Genomic DNA, 18820 nt, shown 5'->3' with positions numbered 1-18820 from the left:
TGACAGTGACGGTGGTAACCAACATACTGTGTTAAGGCTCCACATCATTTGGAGCTTCAAGAAGAAGATTGTGTTGCTTGTTTTGTGTATTATGTCCCTGCGTTACGTTTGCTGCTTGTGGTGTTTTGTGTCCCAGAGGGCAAAGTGTGAGAGTCTTATTATCAAGGGTGGAGATAGAGAATAACATGGCCTGAATAAATCTCAATATATATATATATACACACACATATATACATGTGTTTAATTAGTTTCCTTTTTATGGAGTTTCAAAAATGATGCACTTACTAAAACTTCACTGCACAATGTCTTTGTGTCTTTGTATATGAATTAACTTGTCCTTTTTAAGGGAAAATTATTATGTATTCTGAAAGTATACTTCCTCCCTCTCATAGAAAGGTGGGTTCTACCATACACTTACATAATTATATATCTAATTTAATAAATTATTGTCAAAAAAATCTTTTTATTTAAAAGAAAGAAAAAGATTATACTTGTAACTGGTACTGGTAGACGTTAATTTCATGTGTCCTCAAAGTTTAAATCTAACTGTATTATTATTATTATTATTATTATTTTGTAGGATTTTTTTTTTTTTTTTTTTTGAGACAAGGATCTGATTTTATATTGTCTAAATGGCATGTATGTGTATCAAAATTGTCATGATTAAAGTTGGTATATTAAAACAGAATATTTTAGTATCTGTTGATGTTGACTTACCTTTCATAGTTACTTCTAATAACACGAAATAATTCATCAAAAAATTGTATATCATGATCATATCAAATTACCTATCCCAAACCAAATCATTAACAGTTTTAATATTTACCATATATAATAAGGACATTAATTTTAGAATGAATTAATAATTTAGCCTAATACACCAAATCAAGAAAAAAATTTACGATGAATCAAATAAATAAGTCAAATTGCTCCAATTTCTCTTGACAGTAATATCAAATTAAAGAATCAAATTCAAATTCCGATCCATATGCTAAGAAGAAAATTTAAAAAAAAATGAGCCAAGAAAAAAGCTTAATGTTGTGCTCACATACGGCCAAAATTTAATGAAACAAATTGGAATAAACTAGAATTTACGCTGAGATGAAACACATGGGTGATTCGCACCAATTAATAAACCATAACAAAAATTTTTGGTTAGAACAAAATTGATAACATTGATGTGTATTAGACTATTAGTGTTTGATTACACTACTGAATGCTCGATCCATTTGAATTGATTGTGATATAAAAAATTTCATTATCCTTTTCAAAACTTGCTAAATTCATAAATTGAAATTTGAGTAACATCGTGTTTACCATGCCTTTGAAAATACCTTATTGTACATAAATCACTACAAAAACATGTTTTTCTTATTTATGAGAACTACAAAAACATGTTGTGGTTTGGGTGTGTAGTTGAGTGTATCCCTAACATTATTCAATCATGTTAATTGGTGAGAAAATGTTTTTGTGTCACTGATAAATCTTATTGTATTGTGGTCTGGGTTAAAAAAAAAGTTCGTCATTTTCAGTTTTTTGTTTATGTGGGCCGATAGAATATTCTGTTGAGTATTAACTTGCCCTCACGCGCAAGTTCTATTTTCGGCTGAGGGTTGCAAGGAAGTCATTGGATTAAAGGCTTGTGACCTATCGTTTGCCTTGTTTCAAAGTTTTATATATATTTTTTAGCCCAAAAATGATAAATTGTATTTATAGTGAGTGTTTGGATTCAACTTATTCACGCCTACGTTTTTTTCTTGCGCGTTTTCTCTTTCTCTTTTTTTTTTTTTAGCCGCAGTTGTTAACTTTTCTCCCGTGAATAATGCACCCGTGCACTATTTACGGGACTCACAAACTTCACTTTTCAGCAACTTTTTCATTAAAAATAGGTCTCACGCCACTATTCACACATTTAAAAATTATTTTGCTACAGTGTTTTCAGTAATAATGAACCAAAGTTTACTATGGGAAGGAGAAAAGAAGGTATGTCCTCAAGCGGAACCAAGGGTTTCTTTGTCTCATTAGCATACAGAGCTAATTCTTGAGTCACCTTATTACAATATCCTGGAATGGAAGTATATTAAGAAATGCATCTATTGGAATATTCAAAATGATATCTCCAGAGGGCAATTATCCTTAGAACTCCATGTCAACCTTATATACTCTTAAATGAGAGAGAGAGTCATTGGCAGTTGGCATGGTGTGTGTATTTTATTGTAACTTGCAGCTAGTTTGTATTGTGGCTGTTACTTGCTGCCATGTTTTTTTTTTTTTTTTTCTTTTTTTTTTTTTAAATTTTTTTGGCAAAAAAACCATTTTAACCCCTACATTTTGAGGTTACAGTCAATTTGATCATTGTTATTTTTAACTTGTAGTCAATTTGGTCTTTGCCACTAACTCATTAACAAAAAATGCCTACGTGACAAATGGTATGCACTGCTAGCACACTTGATGCTTATGATATCATGGTTTAGTAACAAAGAGGAATTTGAGAGTAGCAAAATGATTTCAGTCTTAGAGTTAAGAAAATGCTGATTTTTTTTTCTAAATAAAAAAATGCTACATTTTTTTTTTTGATATATAAGAGATACTAAACCTTCATTAAAAAGACTGGAAAGAAATTACATCATTTGAGAAAGCATGTTTTATAAAACAAGGGCTCTCTTCAATCCAAGAAACATATTGCTCAATACCTTGAGCATATTTTGCTAACAAGTGGGCTGGACGATTACCATTCCTTGTTACATATAAGACCTTAAAACTATGAAAATTATGAAAAAAAAAAATGAAGAAATACCATAAACTATCGGAGCTATAGAGGATGAAGGAGGTGATTTTCCAGCCACTGCTTCTGTTATTATGTCCTCAAAACGCGGATTGGTGCCTAATCTAATCAACATATTTTCTAACTAACAAAAACATAGCTGACAAATGTCAAATTACTTAACAGTAACTTAACAAACATTATACCATGGAGGAAAAAACAAAGCATGGTTGAAGAAAATTGCCCTCTCTTTCACAAGGTTATCAGGATTGAGATCCTACACGGGATTAGTGAGAAGGTTCGGGGATCAGATCGTAGGATCGGCATGAGAATTGTAAGATTCTACATTCCAATTAAAAAATATACTAAAAAAATACTCATAATTATTGTGGGGAGTAAAAGGACTTAAGTGGGCATATGGGCCTTTGGGCTGTAATATGGAGGGTCGACCTGCTCCAGGATTAAACTCTATGAGTTAGCCATAAGCCGAGGGTCCGAGGATACAGCCGAGGGAGAGTTTCACCTCGGACAGATCCAAGAGAACTCAAGATTTCATTATAAAGGTCAAGGCACAACTCTGGAAAGACTAGTGGTTAAAAGGGGACATCCTGAATCTTCTAGATGCACCAGTATTAAAGAAAATATCAAGAGTAAAGCCTGCTACCTCCGCATTAAAGGCTCTGCACCTACCCCCTGGCCGCATTAATGGGGAGGTGACCCCTGAACAGTGAGGTGGAAACTTCTAGTTACTGTTCAAAAAGTATCAGGGAAAGAAGTATAAAAGGGGGATAAAGGCCAAAGAAAAAAGGGGGATCGAAAGCTGAGAAATTAATTAAGAAATTGTAATCTGTAAGGAAGAAAGAGAAATAATAAAGAAGTAGTCCTCGGCTCAAGTCCGAGGAGATCCATTTGCAACGATCATTCGTTATTTACCTCTATTTGTTTATAAAAGCCTGTTATCAAGCGCCCAGTACTTCTAACTTAGGTTTTAAGCCCACGCTCTACAAATTTTATTGTTTAAGGCTCATTGGGCCTGAGCCCGTGATTGTCTTTGGGTCCAGGTGCAATTGTGCACTTACAATTATAATTTATAATATATATTAAAGAAAAATTGAAAAAAAAAGTAATTTTTGACACAAATTAGTGAAATATATATATATATTAATCATTAAAACTTAGAGAAAATCCAATTACATTTTAATTAAATTCTCAATTTTGTGCCACGTGTCCTATTTAATTTTTAATTTTGTGTCAAGTGAATTATTAAATGTAAAAATTGAAGAGTACAAATCCAATTAGATTCAAAATTGGATTTCAATTAGAGTCCAATTTTCCTCCATGTGTCCAAACAAGTTTTTAATTTTTCTGACAAGTGAATTATTGGGTGTAAAAATAGAAGAGTCTAAAAACCAATTAATTCTAAATCATATATATAATATAATATAATATGAGAAACTATTACATATTTTAGAAATGTGTAGTTTAAAAAAAATGTAAGCTAGTACCTTGTATAATTTGAATATCTTCTAAAAAAAATGTATAATTTGAACCGTATAATTATGATTATTTTTAATTGTACTCGTATATATGCATGAGACTATGCACTAGTTACTAATAAAAAGTAAAGTAACAAATTACAAATACATAAATAAAGTTCAAAATTCAAAAGATACAACTCACAAATACCAAGTTCTAAGTTACAAAACTCAAAGCAAACATAATGTCGCAAAAAATAAAACAAAGCAAATAACAATATTTCAAACAACTCCATAAACACAATCAATCATCAAGACCAAAGTTTTAGTTATCTTGGATGAGTTCTTCAAAATAAGGTAGATCATTATAAACAACATTTATCGTCATTTTTAGCAGCCATATGACCTGTATCATCCGTTAAATAATCATCAAAATCTCTTAATGTTGCGTTTGGAGATTCATTCATTTCATTTTCATTGGCATCACCAAGTTTAGACTCATCACTAATAGTATGAAGTATGAACTTCTTTATCATTGTCACCTAGCCACAAAAAAAAAAGAAAAAAAAAGAAGAAGTTTATAATTAAAGTTTTATTAATTTAGGCTAGGGCCACTAGTCTGATCTGTTTATTACTTTATATATATATATATATATATATATATATATATATATATAATCAATTTAGGGCATTTGGAAACCCAAAAAAGGAGAAGTTTTTTTTTTTTGAATTTTCCTTTATATCACAGGATCTTTAGTATCGCTATGGGATCGGGATCCTATAAGATCCAAAGGTCCAGATTAGGATCCTACACGAATTTGACCTTAGTATAGATTGTAGTGAGATCTAGAACGATTTAAGAATGTTAGATCTTAGGATCGTAAGATCCTAAAATTCATATTGGGATACAAAAAACCGTGCTCTTTTGTACGAAAAGTATTAAAATCAACACAACAAAGTTCTCTTCACCTTTCTTCTTCTAAAAAAAAAGAAGTTCTCTTCACCTTCATTCTCAAAAAAATAAACAAAAATAAAAAGTTCTCTTCACCTTGACACACACACCAAAAAAAAAAAAAAAGATAGAGAGAAAGAAGTTGTTAAAGAAAAATTGAACTAAGATTAAAATGCACAAGCCCTAAATTACCTTCTGTTTTAGGCCAAATCCATGCCTAAATTGGCTTAACGAGATCACAAAATCCTGCAAACATCTTACAATCTTACATAAATCTTCACTCTCAAAATATTCTTTTGGGCCCACCTTACAAAAAATACATTCTTTTGCAAGTTTACAACATCATAATAATAATAACAATAACCCTAAATCCATGATAAAAATTTCTACTATTGCTTAATAATGAAAATATATTAAGCCACATTCTCCACATTCTCCCGAAACTCTCATAGTTTTACCACAAGTCAACATATTACAAGAAGGAAAAAAGTTTATCTCCAAGCTGGTTTGGACTAAAATTCCAGTAATCCATAATGTGGCAATTGATAAAACAATTCACATTACATTTAGTCACATTAGCTATGTAACAAGTCTTACGATTTGTTTAAATAATATAAGTAGATGTTTTATCAATTGGAATGTAATGGGAATAAAAGTAGATTGCCAATCTCATCATGAAGACCCAATTCCAAATAAGAGATTTAGATAAATGACTTGTCATAAGGCACTAAACTTAGCTCAAACAAATATGACAAAAAAGTTAAACTTGTAAAATTTGAGGCAACTACATATTCAAATATAATAAACCAAACAATCAACGCAACATTTAAATATCAAGTCTCTCAATAATACATCAAACTAAAATATGAGAAAATAAATATTACAAATACATCCTCAAATAGTCTCACGATTACCAAGATTACAACCCTATAAGGCACAACAAACAAAATTTTATAACATAGTTCTTTATTACACATAACTTTCAGTTCAGAGCTCCAAAGGTCACTAGCTAGTTGCATTAAAAGAGTTCACTGCACAAATTTGAAATGGGTGGATAAAGCGGGGTCAGTTGACAGTTGAATAAGAGACTACATCACATGATATTGTTAATTAAAAATATGCATGATAATGTTAATTAAAAATGTGCATTATAATAGACAACATATTAAATTTTACAAAACATTTATCAAAAGTAGGAAAGTAATTTAGAGTACAATAAAATACATATAAATAACAAATACTCTCTTAAAATATTTGCCAAATTTCAATAAGCCAAAGTTCAGCAACAAAAGAACATAACTTTATAATTGGGTAAACTACATAGTAGTTATAACAATAATAATAATAATAATGCACTTAGCATTAAAGTTGTTTTTCACATTCAATTTGTCAAATCACAACAAGCAATAAATTAGTATATAAAATATTCAGCAAACTAAGATGTGCCGCTTTATAATTGGTAGGTGAATCCCATAGGGGAACAATAACCCCAAAGAGATAAATGATAACAATGGTTTCGAATGGCAGACAATAAAAATGCACCACTATACAATAAACAATATTTCGGCCGAAAACCAACTCTTACCTTGTGATGGTAAGGATTATAGATAGTCTAGCTGACTATTTAAAAACATTTTCTTTTTCTTTAACAATATTATAAAATATTCTTATAGAACGTATCTTCTTTTTTAGAAAGAATTTTTACATAAAAAGGTTCATTATTTAGAAAAGCTTCTTTCCAATTATACACATATAATATAATATTTAGAGAGGAATCATTTTCTGAAGTCCACTTACTTGAAATCAACATATACTTTCCGTCTTGAAGGCCCTAAATAGTATAAACTAGAACCTAATGCAAGATTAGATGTACGGCTCAGTGAAAATTAACACATCAATATATATATATAGGAGGCAAAGTTATTAGACACAAAAGTTATTCCCATAAAAAAACATAAAAGATCACACTGAGAATAAATTACCTTCCCTTTTAGCCCCAATCCTAGCCCAAATTTAACTCAGGCTTAATAAGATGGCAAAATCCAGCAACTGCCTTACAATATATTACATAAATCTTCACCCTCAAAATATTATTTTGGGCCCCACTTTACAAAAAAAAAAAACATATATTTTTTGCAAAATTAAAAAAATAAAATAAAGACCCACAGTTCGTGATACAACCTTGCCAATATAGATCAACCCAAACGGATTGAGCATACACAAGATAGCATAGTTAAAGTGAACTTCGACGCTGCCCTCTTCAATCACACTAATTCTGCTGGAATTGGTGTCATCGTGCATGACTGGCGTGGCGTTGCCCTTGGTGCTCTGTCAACGCTTACTCTGCTATCTTCATCAGTTGCTGACATGGAAGCTCTCGCCTGCCTCAGAGTGGTCCAATTTGCTGTTGAACTTGATCTTCACTGCGTGATATTTGAAGGTGATTCGGCCACAATCATTTCTGCGGTTTCCCAGGGGATTTCACTAATATCTTCCTTTAGAAATATTTTAGACGATGTTCGGTGTTTAATTCCTAGTTTTTCATCAGTTAAATTTAGTCATGTTAACCGCTCTGGTAATTTAGTAGCGGATGCTCTTGCTAAAAAAAAGGCTTCGTCCAATGTTGGCTGTCAAGTTTGGATGGATGCCTTGCCTTTGGACATTGTTGCTTTGGTTGACTTTGATGTCCACTAAGTATTGTTTTTGCTATTTCAATAAAGTCCCAGGCTTGAGGTCTGGTTTCTCAACAAAAAAAAAAAACGATTATATGTTGACTCGCACACACACGAGAAAAGCAAAACTCTTATTAAGAATTAAGCTACACACGCTCTAGAGGATCACAACAAGTAAACACATTACAAAACAAGAAGCAGAGATACCAATCTCACATCTCAAACAATTTTCTTTGGGGTGGGGCAGTGAATAAGATTCAATTTTATTCAACGCAACGAAAAAAGAAAGAAGAAAAAGAAAAAGAGACTCACTTAACAAAAAAAAAGGTTAGGATTAAGAAAAAAAAGAGAGAAGGACTCATGTTAGGAGTGTCTTTTCCCTCCTCAAAATCTTAGCAATTACCACCTTAAAATCTTAAACTTAACTTCACTTTAGGATTTAAAAAAAAAAAAAAAAAAAAAAAACAAAGACTAACGTAAAATTAAATAAATAAAAACACAAGCAATCTGATTCAACTTTCTTCTTTAATTAATGAATTTTATGTTGAATTTGTTTATATTGATATTATTAATAAAATTTCAGTTCAACATATGTGGATATTTGTTTATATTGTTATTAATGAATTTTATCTTTTATGTCGAATTTTTTACTTGCTTTCATATGTGCTTGAGATTTTCTACTTTAATTATTTTTTTATATTATACATGACAGATAAAGCATTTTGGAGAAAAATAAAGTTGCAACTTATGTCTTCCAGCCTAAGAAACGATAAATTTTTACTTGGTATGTTGTATATAAATTTGTTGAATTTGGTTTGGTTTTGAAGTAGAATTTGGGGATTCTATAAATTTTGAAGTTTTAAGTCTTGGAGTTTTTGGTATTTGTGTCTCAGTAGGTTGATCTTAATTCTTCACCTTAAATGCTTTTTATTTAGGTTCATGTGATTTTTTTGTTTTCTTGTTAAAAGCTATGATTTTTGGTTGATTAGTTATTTGTTTGGATAATTTCAATTAATTATTTGTTTGGATTCAACAAAAAAGATAATGGAATTAGATATTATAATTTTGATATTGTTCCATGTTTTGAATTGTCTATATTGTTATTTCTACGGGAAAGTCATATTGCTACTCAAATTTGAAACTTGGTGTGTCTTCCTTATATCATGGTCTTTGTTTATATATTTGTAGTTTATATTAGTTTTGAGTGTGTGTGTATATATAACTACTGGGAGTTTCACTTTATTAATTTAAGAATTGTAAATTACTTTGTAGGTTTCGTTAACTATGCACTTGCAACTCAATAACGTTCAATGTTAGACAACACTTCTAAACTATGGAAAAATATAGACGTTAAATATTTCTTCATTTTTTTCAAAGTCAATAGTTTTTCTGTGCATCGCAAGGATTAGCGATTAGTTTATAAATTATAACTAAGGAAGTCAATACCATACCGGAGGCTGTACCGGTTTAGCCAGCGGTATGATATATTTCGGATACAAGTCAACACCGGTGTACCGTTTTCGGTTTACCACTATTTTATATATATTATATATATATATATATATACACACACACACACACACACAAAATCTCTAGAACTATGTTTACAAGATTATCCACTATTCTTCTGCCCTAAGAAGCGTAGGAATAACAACACAAAGGAACAACTTTGCCGAGGCAATTCATCATTAGAGAAAAGTTATAGATGCATGACAAGTATAAATTGGTCTCATTTTTCTTTAGTGGAATTAAATAAACATAATGTTGAAATTGCATTTCGTAATGAACCTGTAAAATTTTCTCTCCAAGGAAAGAAACAGCCCCCCTTATAACAAATGAAAGTAAACCAAAATTAATTATATACAAAAAAAACACAGAAATAAATTTCAAAGTATAGAAACTAAAAAAAAAAGCAACAAAACTGAAAAAGAAAATAAATAAATTCTATGTTTTGCATCAAAAAATTCTAAAGAATGACATGATGGAATAATTGCAAGATATTCGTATAAAAATGCCAATTTCTAAAATCCTATGTAAAACTTATATCATACAATGGCAACGATTTTCAAAATTAGGGTTAGAATAATGTTTAGCACAATTATCATATTGCCCTTGAAAATTTGTGAAAATTACAACAAAAAAAAAGTGGCTTGGGGTGTTTTGGCCCGATACGCATCCGGTATGGCCGGATTTCGCCTGTATGGCTGGTACGTGTCTAATACAGCTGGTATATTTTCCGGTACAAAACAGAGGGGTACTTGTACAGGTGTATTGGCTGGTACGGTATTTACCGGCCAGTACGGTACAGTATTTCTTCATTGATTATAATTGAGGAAGAGATATATCTTCGTTATGTAATTTTTTTTCTCCAAAAACTATTGCATTAGTCGTTGCAATTGTCTTTTATGAGCCATTGCGGAAAGTAGTTTGACCTATAATTGTGGTAGGAATTTTTTGGGAAAAATGCCCATACACCCCCTAAACGTTCAACTACTGGCCAAAAGACCCCCTCAACTTTTTTATTGGCCAATTTACTCCTTAAACTATTCACAACTACCAAATCAACACTTCAGTTAGTCACACGTTAAAACACTAATAGAATAAGCACATGTGACTCACGTTACTTTTAAATACAAACTTAAAATAACCCAAATGTCCAAAACCCAGCGGAAAGAAGAAAAGAGAACCAAGTCCGACAGAGAGAGAGAATCCACACTGTTTAGAGCCACTACCGAGCTTCTCCCCACCATCTCACTGCCCTTGTCCTGGCAGCGCCTTGGTGGTTCTGCTGCACTGTTCAATTTGGGTATGTCTTTTTTTCTTTTTCTTTTTTCTTTTTTTCCTTCTTACGTATTGCTATTTAAATCTCCTAAGAGCTTTAATTTTTTTAATCTCCATGTGCGAATTTTTATAGTAGAAATTCTTGTTCTGGTTTAATTTTTGGGTTGGGTCTCTGTGAAATTCTTATTTTTTACTATCTCCATGTGCCTTTCACCAACTATTGCATTTGAGTATGCCATAGAGTTGTTTGATTAAATGTCTGAGAGAGATATGGCTACTGTTAAGGGGGTTTGGTTGCTTGGTTATCCAATTTTCCAAATATGCTGGCCTTCCAAGTTTCCCTTGCATCCCATTTGCTACAAAAACATATCAAACACAATAATTGGTTCTATAATGATCCAGAAGCCAATAACAAAATCTTCAATTAGAGAAATTTCATTAATTTTGTCACTTGCAAATATGCCCTGGATCCATCCAAGAAATAATGCAGAGCTACATAAGGATTGATCATGAACATCCAAAATTTTGTTTATGAATCCCTTGGTATTTTTAGCGTGTTCCAATTTGGTCCAAACCTGCCATTTCTAATTACACTATAGAATTAGTGTAGCTCTTTTCTTTTGTATTATGAGAAGATAATGTAGATTTTCCATATGTTCAGGGAAGGTCACTTTGTAAGTGAGCCTTACTGTCTTAATGTCTTAACAGCCATCTTATGCAACATTTGCAACAATCAAGCAGTTGATACTGAAGATTTTACCTAGTTTGACCCAAATAAGTTTTTTTTTTTCTTTATGATAATTTAATAATTGGGATAGAGGGAATTTGATTGCCGAATGTCTTTGTAACTCAACTGATTTAAGGTTTCTAAATACTACTAAATATGGATCCATTATAAAGAATATTATTAATTTTTACATTTTTCTACTGTTGCTGGGTGCAGCTTTTTTTTTTTTTTTTTCCTGAAGATACTGGGTGCAGCTAAGTAATATTAATATATAAATTATAAAATTTCTAACAATTTCAAGATATATGTGTGTGTGTATATATATATTTATTTATATATAACAAATTCAATAATTAATTTTTATATTTTAAATGTGTCATTATTTCTTTAACAAAAAATGTGGACATCATGAGCTTTGTAACTTAATTGGTTGGCACCAAAAGATGTGAATATTATTACTTGGAGCCTTGTAGCTTAATTGGTTGACACCTCTAGTATTTACTTGATAGTTCAAATCATCTCATCTGATTTTGACTTTCAAATTATCAAAAGAAAAATATTTGGATGTTATTTTTTCGCTTTTTAAAATGTGTACATTCGTGCATCAATTGTGGATATTTACTTAAAATAATAGAGGTAAATGAGTGTAAGATAATATGATAATATATATATATATATATATATATATATATATATATATATATATATATATATATATGTTTAGTATAGAGGAAAAACTATAGGGAAAGTGGCCAGTGACAGACCTCCTATTTATAACCTTTTAATGAATTATGTTTTGTATATTGCCAATATAATGGTGCTAGACATTTGTCCCATGTGTGATAATAGCTTATCAATTTGATGATTCCGCTAACCTAACTTGAATCAAGCACCTCATTACTGACTTAAAACAGAGCAAGGCTTTCTGGATTCTCTAGTTTAGTGTTAAAGTTATGGCTTTTGGTTATTTTTATTTTTTTATAAATCTTAGGACTCCATGAGGTTTAGCTTTCCCACCTTAAGGGTCTCGGTGTAATGATTCCAGCCATATGGTCTACTGACTAAGCCACCATACAAAAGAAAGAAAGAAAAAGGAGCACAACAAAGCAAGTAAAGAAGATAAAGCAAATTGAGTTGGTATTTGTTGCATATTATTACCCCATTTTTGAACAATTCCTGTCACGACCCAAACCTATACTTCAGAATTTAGAGCATGAGAGAAATTTTAATATCAAGCCTAAACTTGGTATTAACAAGAACCAACTAAATTTTTACAAAAGCTTCCCTCTTTCTTTTCATTCTTGTTTCTTTACTTCTTGAGGTAACTTTTCACTTGATATTCAAAGCATCTACATTGTACTTCAACCGATAACACAATCCACCAGTTATTCAAATTCTGAATTTCACATAATACATCTCTTAATACTTTAAGGTACATAACTTTCATTAGATCCTAATATACACAATACTACAAGGCTAAACATCAAATGCTAATTTGGGATCTATACATTAAAACTAAAACCAGTTCCTTCCAAAACTCGACTAAGGCTCCCTCTGCTCCAAAATTAAACCTGTTGACTGAAAGAGTGGAAGGGGTGAGCTACACAGCTCATTAAGGGTAAGATACACAAGAATTTAATAAGAATGCATATAAATCAAAACGTTTCATTTTACGATTATTTAGATAGGAGAACATTTTTCATGCACAATATTTTATACTATTCATAATAATAACTTATATGTTTTTCATAGGAAAATAATTGTTCTCTTTCTTCTTATCAGAATAATATTACTAAAACCTTTCAGGCTGAATTTCTTTTATTTCTTACAAAGTCACCAAATATTAAAATCATAGATATATAGTCTTATTACAAAATAATTATTTTGACTTAAACCAGATAATTGGTAATTTTATCTTAAATTAGCAACATCTTGACATATAAGAAAAATTTTCTTTATAAACTTCTTCTCATAAAATATTATAAATTTCATAGTCATAAAACTTAACGTTTCTTAAAGAATAGATTTTTGATGACTTTTTAACATAAACTTATACCTTTATCAGAAGTTTTATCTTTAAAGAACACTAAAACCTTTTCACAAGATTCTTTATCTTTCTAGCACAACAGAACTTCAAAAACTTTTATCTTTGAAGAACAACTTTTATTTTCATCAGAAACTTCTTTTCATGAGAGCTTTCAACTTTTCATAATGCATTTAAATAAAATCATTCTCTCATGATCAATAAAATAATATGGCTGTTCATAGCATATTGGTTAGTCCATATCTGATAAGTCTGTACTTATGAGCGCAGACGCACTGCCATCCTCAATAAATACTTTAATCAAGCGCAGACGAACTGTCATCCTCAATACATACTTTGATTGAGCGCGGACGTACCACCATCCTCAATAATACTTTAATCAAGTTCAGATTACCAGAGGACACAACCCGAAAACATTTCTTACTTATATATATCATACTAAAACTCATAGTTTGCATAACATTCCATTATAATAGCATTTTCATTCTTTTCTTCAAACATCATGTTCGTGAAAATTAGTAGTAGCATTAATATGCTTAAATCATATACATAAAGTTTCGAAAACTCACGAACATATCTTTGTCTGAAACATGACTATATGCCATATCTCTAATCAAAAACCTTTTAATGCATAATACACTTTAAAATAACCTCATGACTTACCAAATGCTCATATAACTTATCCCTTACCTGAAAGCAGAGGAACCGAAAGCCTACAATCGAAAGAGCTTAGACTTGGGTACTGGTAACACCTAAACCAAATATCAAAGCTTATTACTATCAATTATTCCTTATCATAAACTTACACATTCATCTCAAAACCTATATCTTAAAATCAAGGAAATCCTAATCCCACCTCAACGAGGTTCCCCAAACACAAAATACATTCATCCAACAATATGATGTACCAAATCATAGAGAAACCATTGTTTTATTGTTCATATCCAGAATGTGTTTGAGATTGGAAGCAATGGTGCACACATAAACTTACACAAGGCAACATATAGCATGAACATGATCTAGATATACTAATCGATAAGCATATTAATTTATAGCTCAAAACATTCACCCTAGCTTTAGAATTAAATCCTCAAAGTCAGAGTTATCATTTACTGTTTACTGCGCATTTCAGCAGTATATACCTCATTTGTAAAATACAAATGGGCTATCTACGCACATCCAATCTTCATGAAATTTTATAGAGAAACTACTCTAGATGTCTAGTAGGAACCATATTAATTTCAGGGCCAAATCATAAAAAAATGATTTACTAAAAATCGTACAAGACAACATGCTCAAATCTGTCCTGACAAAATTTCATGCAACTTAAAAATTAAACCAATATTTTTATATTGATCCAATTGCTGTGAGACCACTTTCATTAGAACCATATGTGTCTTAGAATTCATAAGAAATACTCTTAGCATCCTAAGTCACTATATACAATTTAATACATAATTTATCATGCGTAAACACAGAATCTGTCACAGTGACAGCTCAAAACATTTTCTTGTAAAATTATAAAATGATAGCAACTAGTCTTATTATCATATGGGGATTTTTGTACACTCATTAGACATGTTAGAAAACACTTAAATGCAGTCATTTAACCATTTATAACAGAATTAATTACAACAAAAATCCCAGCAGTAACATCAAAAGTACTCATCCCAACTTTTTCTTACTTCCTTAGTCATACACAATCATTAATTAGTAAAAACCCTAATCTACCTTCAACAAATCACCAACACAGTTTCAAAGCTTCTTAAAATACTATATATATTTACAAGTTCATGATTTCCCAATTTCACAAACCACAAATAACATTACTAAAGAATCCATGAAGAAATTATGGATTCTAAGGTGAGAGTAGCTAGACCCTTACCAAGTTTCTAGTTCTTGAGGGAAAATAGAAGTAGAATCACTCTTGCATGAAAGGATTTCCCTTTCCTAGTGGCTGGACTCGAAAGAATGAGAGGTACAGAGCTTGTGAGAGTTTTTGAGTTTTCTAGTTTCTTTGAGAGAGTACGAAGAAGAAATGCGATGGAACTTATCTTTCTTTGGATGGGTGGACCCATGGGTTTGAGAAGATAGACTCAAGAGAGCTTCTAGCTCTTTCCTTAAGAGAAAAGAGAGTAAAGTGAGGTGAGAAAATTCTGATTTACTTGGACCCGTGGGAATAGAGAGGGAGAGAGCTTCTTGGATGTTTTAGTTACTTTGAAAAAGTCAAAGAAGAGGTTAGGTGGAGCTTGTTCATTGCATGGCTGGCCAAGTCTTGGTCTTTGGGGTTTAAGGAGATAACATGTGTCAACATGCATGATGCTTTGGCCTTACATGTGTTGAATTTCAATTGGTTGCATGTGTGGGTGAAATTTCTACTATAACATCTCATGCATCACACCTAATTAAAACACCAACTATATATCTAATAACTTAAACCACTTAATATAGTTTGTAAATACTAAGTGTGTGTGTATATATATATATATATATATATATATATATATATATATATATATATATATATATATATATATATATAATACAAATAGCCATATCAATTATTTATAATTTTTACAATTCTTATTCAATGGCATTATAAAATAATATGGTTATTAAATACTCTTATATTAATTTTAGAAAGAAAAAGGCTTAAAATAATAATTAACCCCTCAACCACATAGTTTAACTATAAAGTTGGGTCGAGGTGTTACAGTTCCCCACTCCATTTACTTTTTCCAAAGTTTATTTGTTTGATTAGCAGCAACCATGCATATTGTAATATTTTGAATTATGTGAATTGAATTAGCAGCAATCATGCACATGTGCATGTGCATGTGCAAATTGTTATATTTTTTCCCACTATTCTCTATATTGTTTTTTTTTTTAATTTTGTTTTTTCCAGCTCTTCTATTAATGTTCTTGTTAATTTTGTATTGTAGCCATGGATAAATGTCCACTGTCACTCCCTAGAAATTCACCTTCTATGCCAAATGTACAAGCCCCTTAATCCCAATATGATTCTATTAAGGCCGATGGCCAATCTGAAATTGTTAATGTTCCAATTGATGTGGAGGATGACGAGGATCACGAAGATTACAATTCGAGTGATTTTTCTGAATCTGATGATGATATAAATGAAGATTTTTGGTATGGAGGATGTTGGAATCAATAGAGCAATTGGGGGCAAGCAGCTTGAGGGAGTTTGGAATGGTGAAGGAGATTCAAATCATGGGAATAGTGATGAGTAAAGGAGTGCAGAAGGGTCATCTGATGATGAAGGGAATTCAAGGCCTAGGTTCCTTGAGTTTAACCAGCGCATTGGCATGGAGAATGTACAACTACTGAAGGATCAAAAATTAGCATCACATGTAGTCTTCAAGGAGGCACTAAAGGAGTGGTGTATTAAAGAAAAACAAGATTTGGAGTATAAGCACAATGATAAGTAGAGAATGATAGCTGTATGTAAAAAAAAAATGTGGTTGGAAGATACATGCATCCCAAACACAAATGGGAGATGCCTTTCAAATCAAAAGTTTTAAGAGCATACATACGGGTGGTAAGGATCATAAGAATAGTAAGATTTCTTCAAGGTGGCTAGCCAATAAATATTTTCCATTCTTTAGAGATGATCATACTTGGATAGCAAATGCATTGAGGGGTGCAGTGTTTAGGGACCATGAAGTTGATGTGACTTTGGACCAATGTTATAAGGCTAAGAGAATGGCCTTTAAGATGATACATGGTGTTGAGGAGAAGCAGTATGAGAGACTTTGGGACTATGTAGCTGCTATTAGGAAGTGGAAAGTGGGTAGCACCGTGAAGATACAAACTGCGAATGATATGTTTAAGAGAATGTATGTTTGTCTTGATGCTTGCAAAAGGGGATTCTTAGCAGGTTGTAGACCATTTATTGGGATAGATGGTTGTCATTTGAAAGGGACAACAAGGGGACAGTTGTTGGTTGCTGTTTGGAAGGATGTGAATGATAATATATTCCTAATCGGTTATTCATCTGTTGGATGACATCAGACATATGGATGAGAATGGATGGGTCTTTATCTCAGATCGACAGAAGGAAAGAAACAATTAATGTGCATATGAATTATTTATTTATTTTTTTTAAAAAATCATGATCTATAACCTGAATATGAATTACTAATGTATATTTGTGTATTTTTTCTGGCAGGGATTAGTAGAGACCTTTAAGGATTTGATGCCTAATGCAGAGCACAGATTTTGTGTTAGGCATTTACATGCAAATTTCAAGAAGGATTTTCCTAGGAAGGTACTCAAAGATGCAATGTGGAGTGCTGCTAGGGCAGCAACAAAGAATTCTTTTGACTTCCACATGGATGAGTTGAAGAAGCTAGATGTGAAGGCATATGAGTGGCTTATGAAGTTAGTTGTGAGAACATGGAGAAAACATGCTTTTAATCCAAGAAGCAAGAGTGACACTCTAGTAAACAATATAATAGAGTCTTTCAATGCTTGAATTTTGGAGGCTAGGGATAAACCAATGTTGACAATGATAGAGATCATAAGAGTGATGTTGATGCAAAGGTTGCAAACTAAAAGAGATCATATGAGAAGGTATGAAGGGAGGGTTTGTTCAAGAATCTATAAGAAGCTTGAGAGGATAAAAAGCGAGGTTGGAAATTGCATTTCTCGTTGGAATGGAGAGTCCAAATATGAGGTGGAGTATATTTATGGTGGAAGATATGTGGTGGACTTGAATGAGAGGACTTATGGTTATGGGAGATGAGGATTGAGTGGAATCCCATGTTTTCATGCTGTTGCTGCAATAATTGAGCATGGAGAGCAACTTGAGACTTATGTAGACATTGCTTACACTAAGGAGACATTCCTAAGTTGTTACCAATGGACGGTAAGCTCACTTCCAAGCCATGAACAGTGGCCAAAAACACCCTATGACCCAATCAAGCCCCCAAAATTTACAAAGACAGTAGGCAAGCATAAGAAGGTAAGAAAGAAGGAGGCAGGAGAACCTATTAATGTATTTAGGGTGAGCAAAGAAGGAACTACCATGAAATGTGGGAATTGTTTCCAATGGGGCCATAATCAAAGAACTTGTAAAGCTCCTAATAACCCCAACAAGAAGGCTTATAAAAAAGAAAAAGAAAGGGCAATTAGGACAATCATCTACGTCTGGAGCTAAAGGGAGTAAAAAATTATGGGTAAATTTCAAGTACTACTTTGTTGGACTTTTTCAACCTTTTTGGCTTTTTATAGGGTACTCAGCAATCAAATATAGGTACTCAACAATCAAGTCAAAGTCGTACAAAGGACAACACTAGTGGAAGCAAGAAGGATAAGGGAAAAGCTAAGGTCTGGTGACAGCAAGAAGATAAATAATTTTTTAGTTCAATATTTTGTTTAGTGAT

General features: G+C 31.8%; 2 protein-coding genes and 1 long non-coding RNA gene across 3 annotated transcripts; 2 read left to right on the top strand and 1 right to left on the bottom strand.

The window, feature by feature from the left end:
• Positions 1 to 6727: 6727 nt before the first annotated feature.
• On the top strand, positions 6728 to 7885 carry LOC142644370 (uncharacterized). Its single transcript, XM_075819000.1, has 2 exons — positions 6728 to 6785; positions 7386 to 7885. Exons 1-2 carry the CDS (start codon positions 6728 to 6730, stop codon positions 7883 to 7885), a joined length of 558 nt encoding a protein of 185 aa, XP_075675115.1.
• Positions 7886 to 12639: 4754 nt separating this feature from the next.
• Positions 12640 to 15501, bottom strand: LOC142644762 (uncharacterized). Its single transcript, XR_012845988.1, has 3 exons — positions 15301 to 15501; positions 14106 to 14167; positions 12640 to 12949 (listed from the first exon to the last, which is right to left on the bottom strand). It is a non-coding gene; the product is annotated as an uncharacterized LOC142644762 (long non-coding RNA).
• Positions 15502 to 16925: 1424 nt separating this feature from the next.
• On the top strand, positions 16926 to 18180 carry LOC142644369 (uncharacterized). The gene is made up of 3 exons (XM_075818999.1): positions 16926 to 17432; positions 17605 to 17816; positions 17925 to 18180. The coding sequence occupies exons 1-3, from the start codon at positions 16926 to 16928 to the stop codon at positions 18178 to 18180; spliced, it is 975 nt and encodes a 324-aa protein (XP_075675114.1).
• Positions 18181 to 18820: the final 640 nt, after the last annotated feature.

The sequence above is a fragment of the Castanea sativa genome, chromosome 7, assembly GCF_040712315.1.
Source record: "Castanea sativa cultivar Marrone di Chiusa Pesio chromosome 7, ASM4071231v1".
Lineage (NCBI taxonomy): Eukaryota > Viridiplantae > Streptophyta > Magnoliopsida > Fagales > Fagaceae > Castanea > Castanea sativa.
The sequence above is the reverse complement of the archived record's forward strand: the minus strand, read 5'-3'. Positions and strand labels throughout refer to the sequence as shown.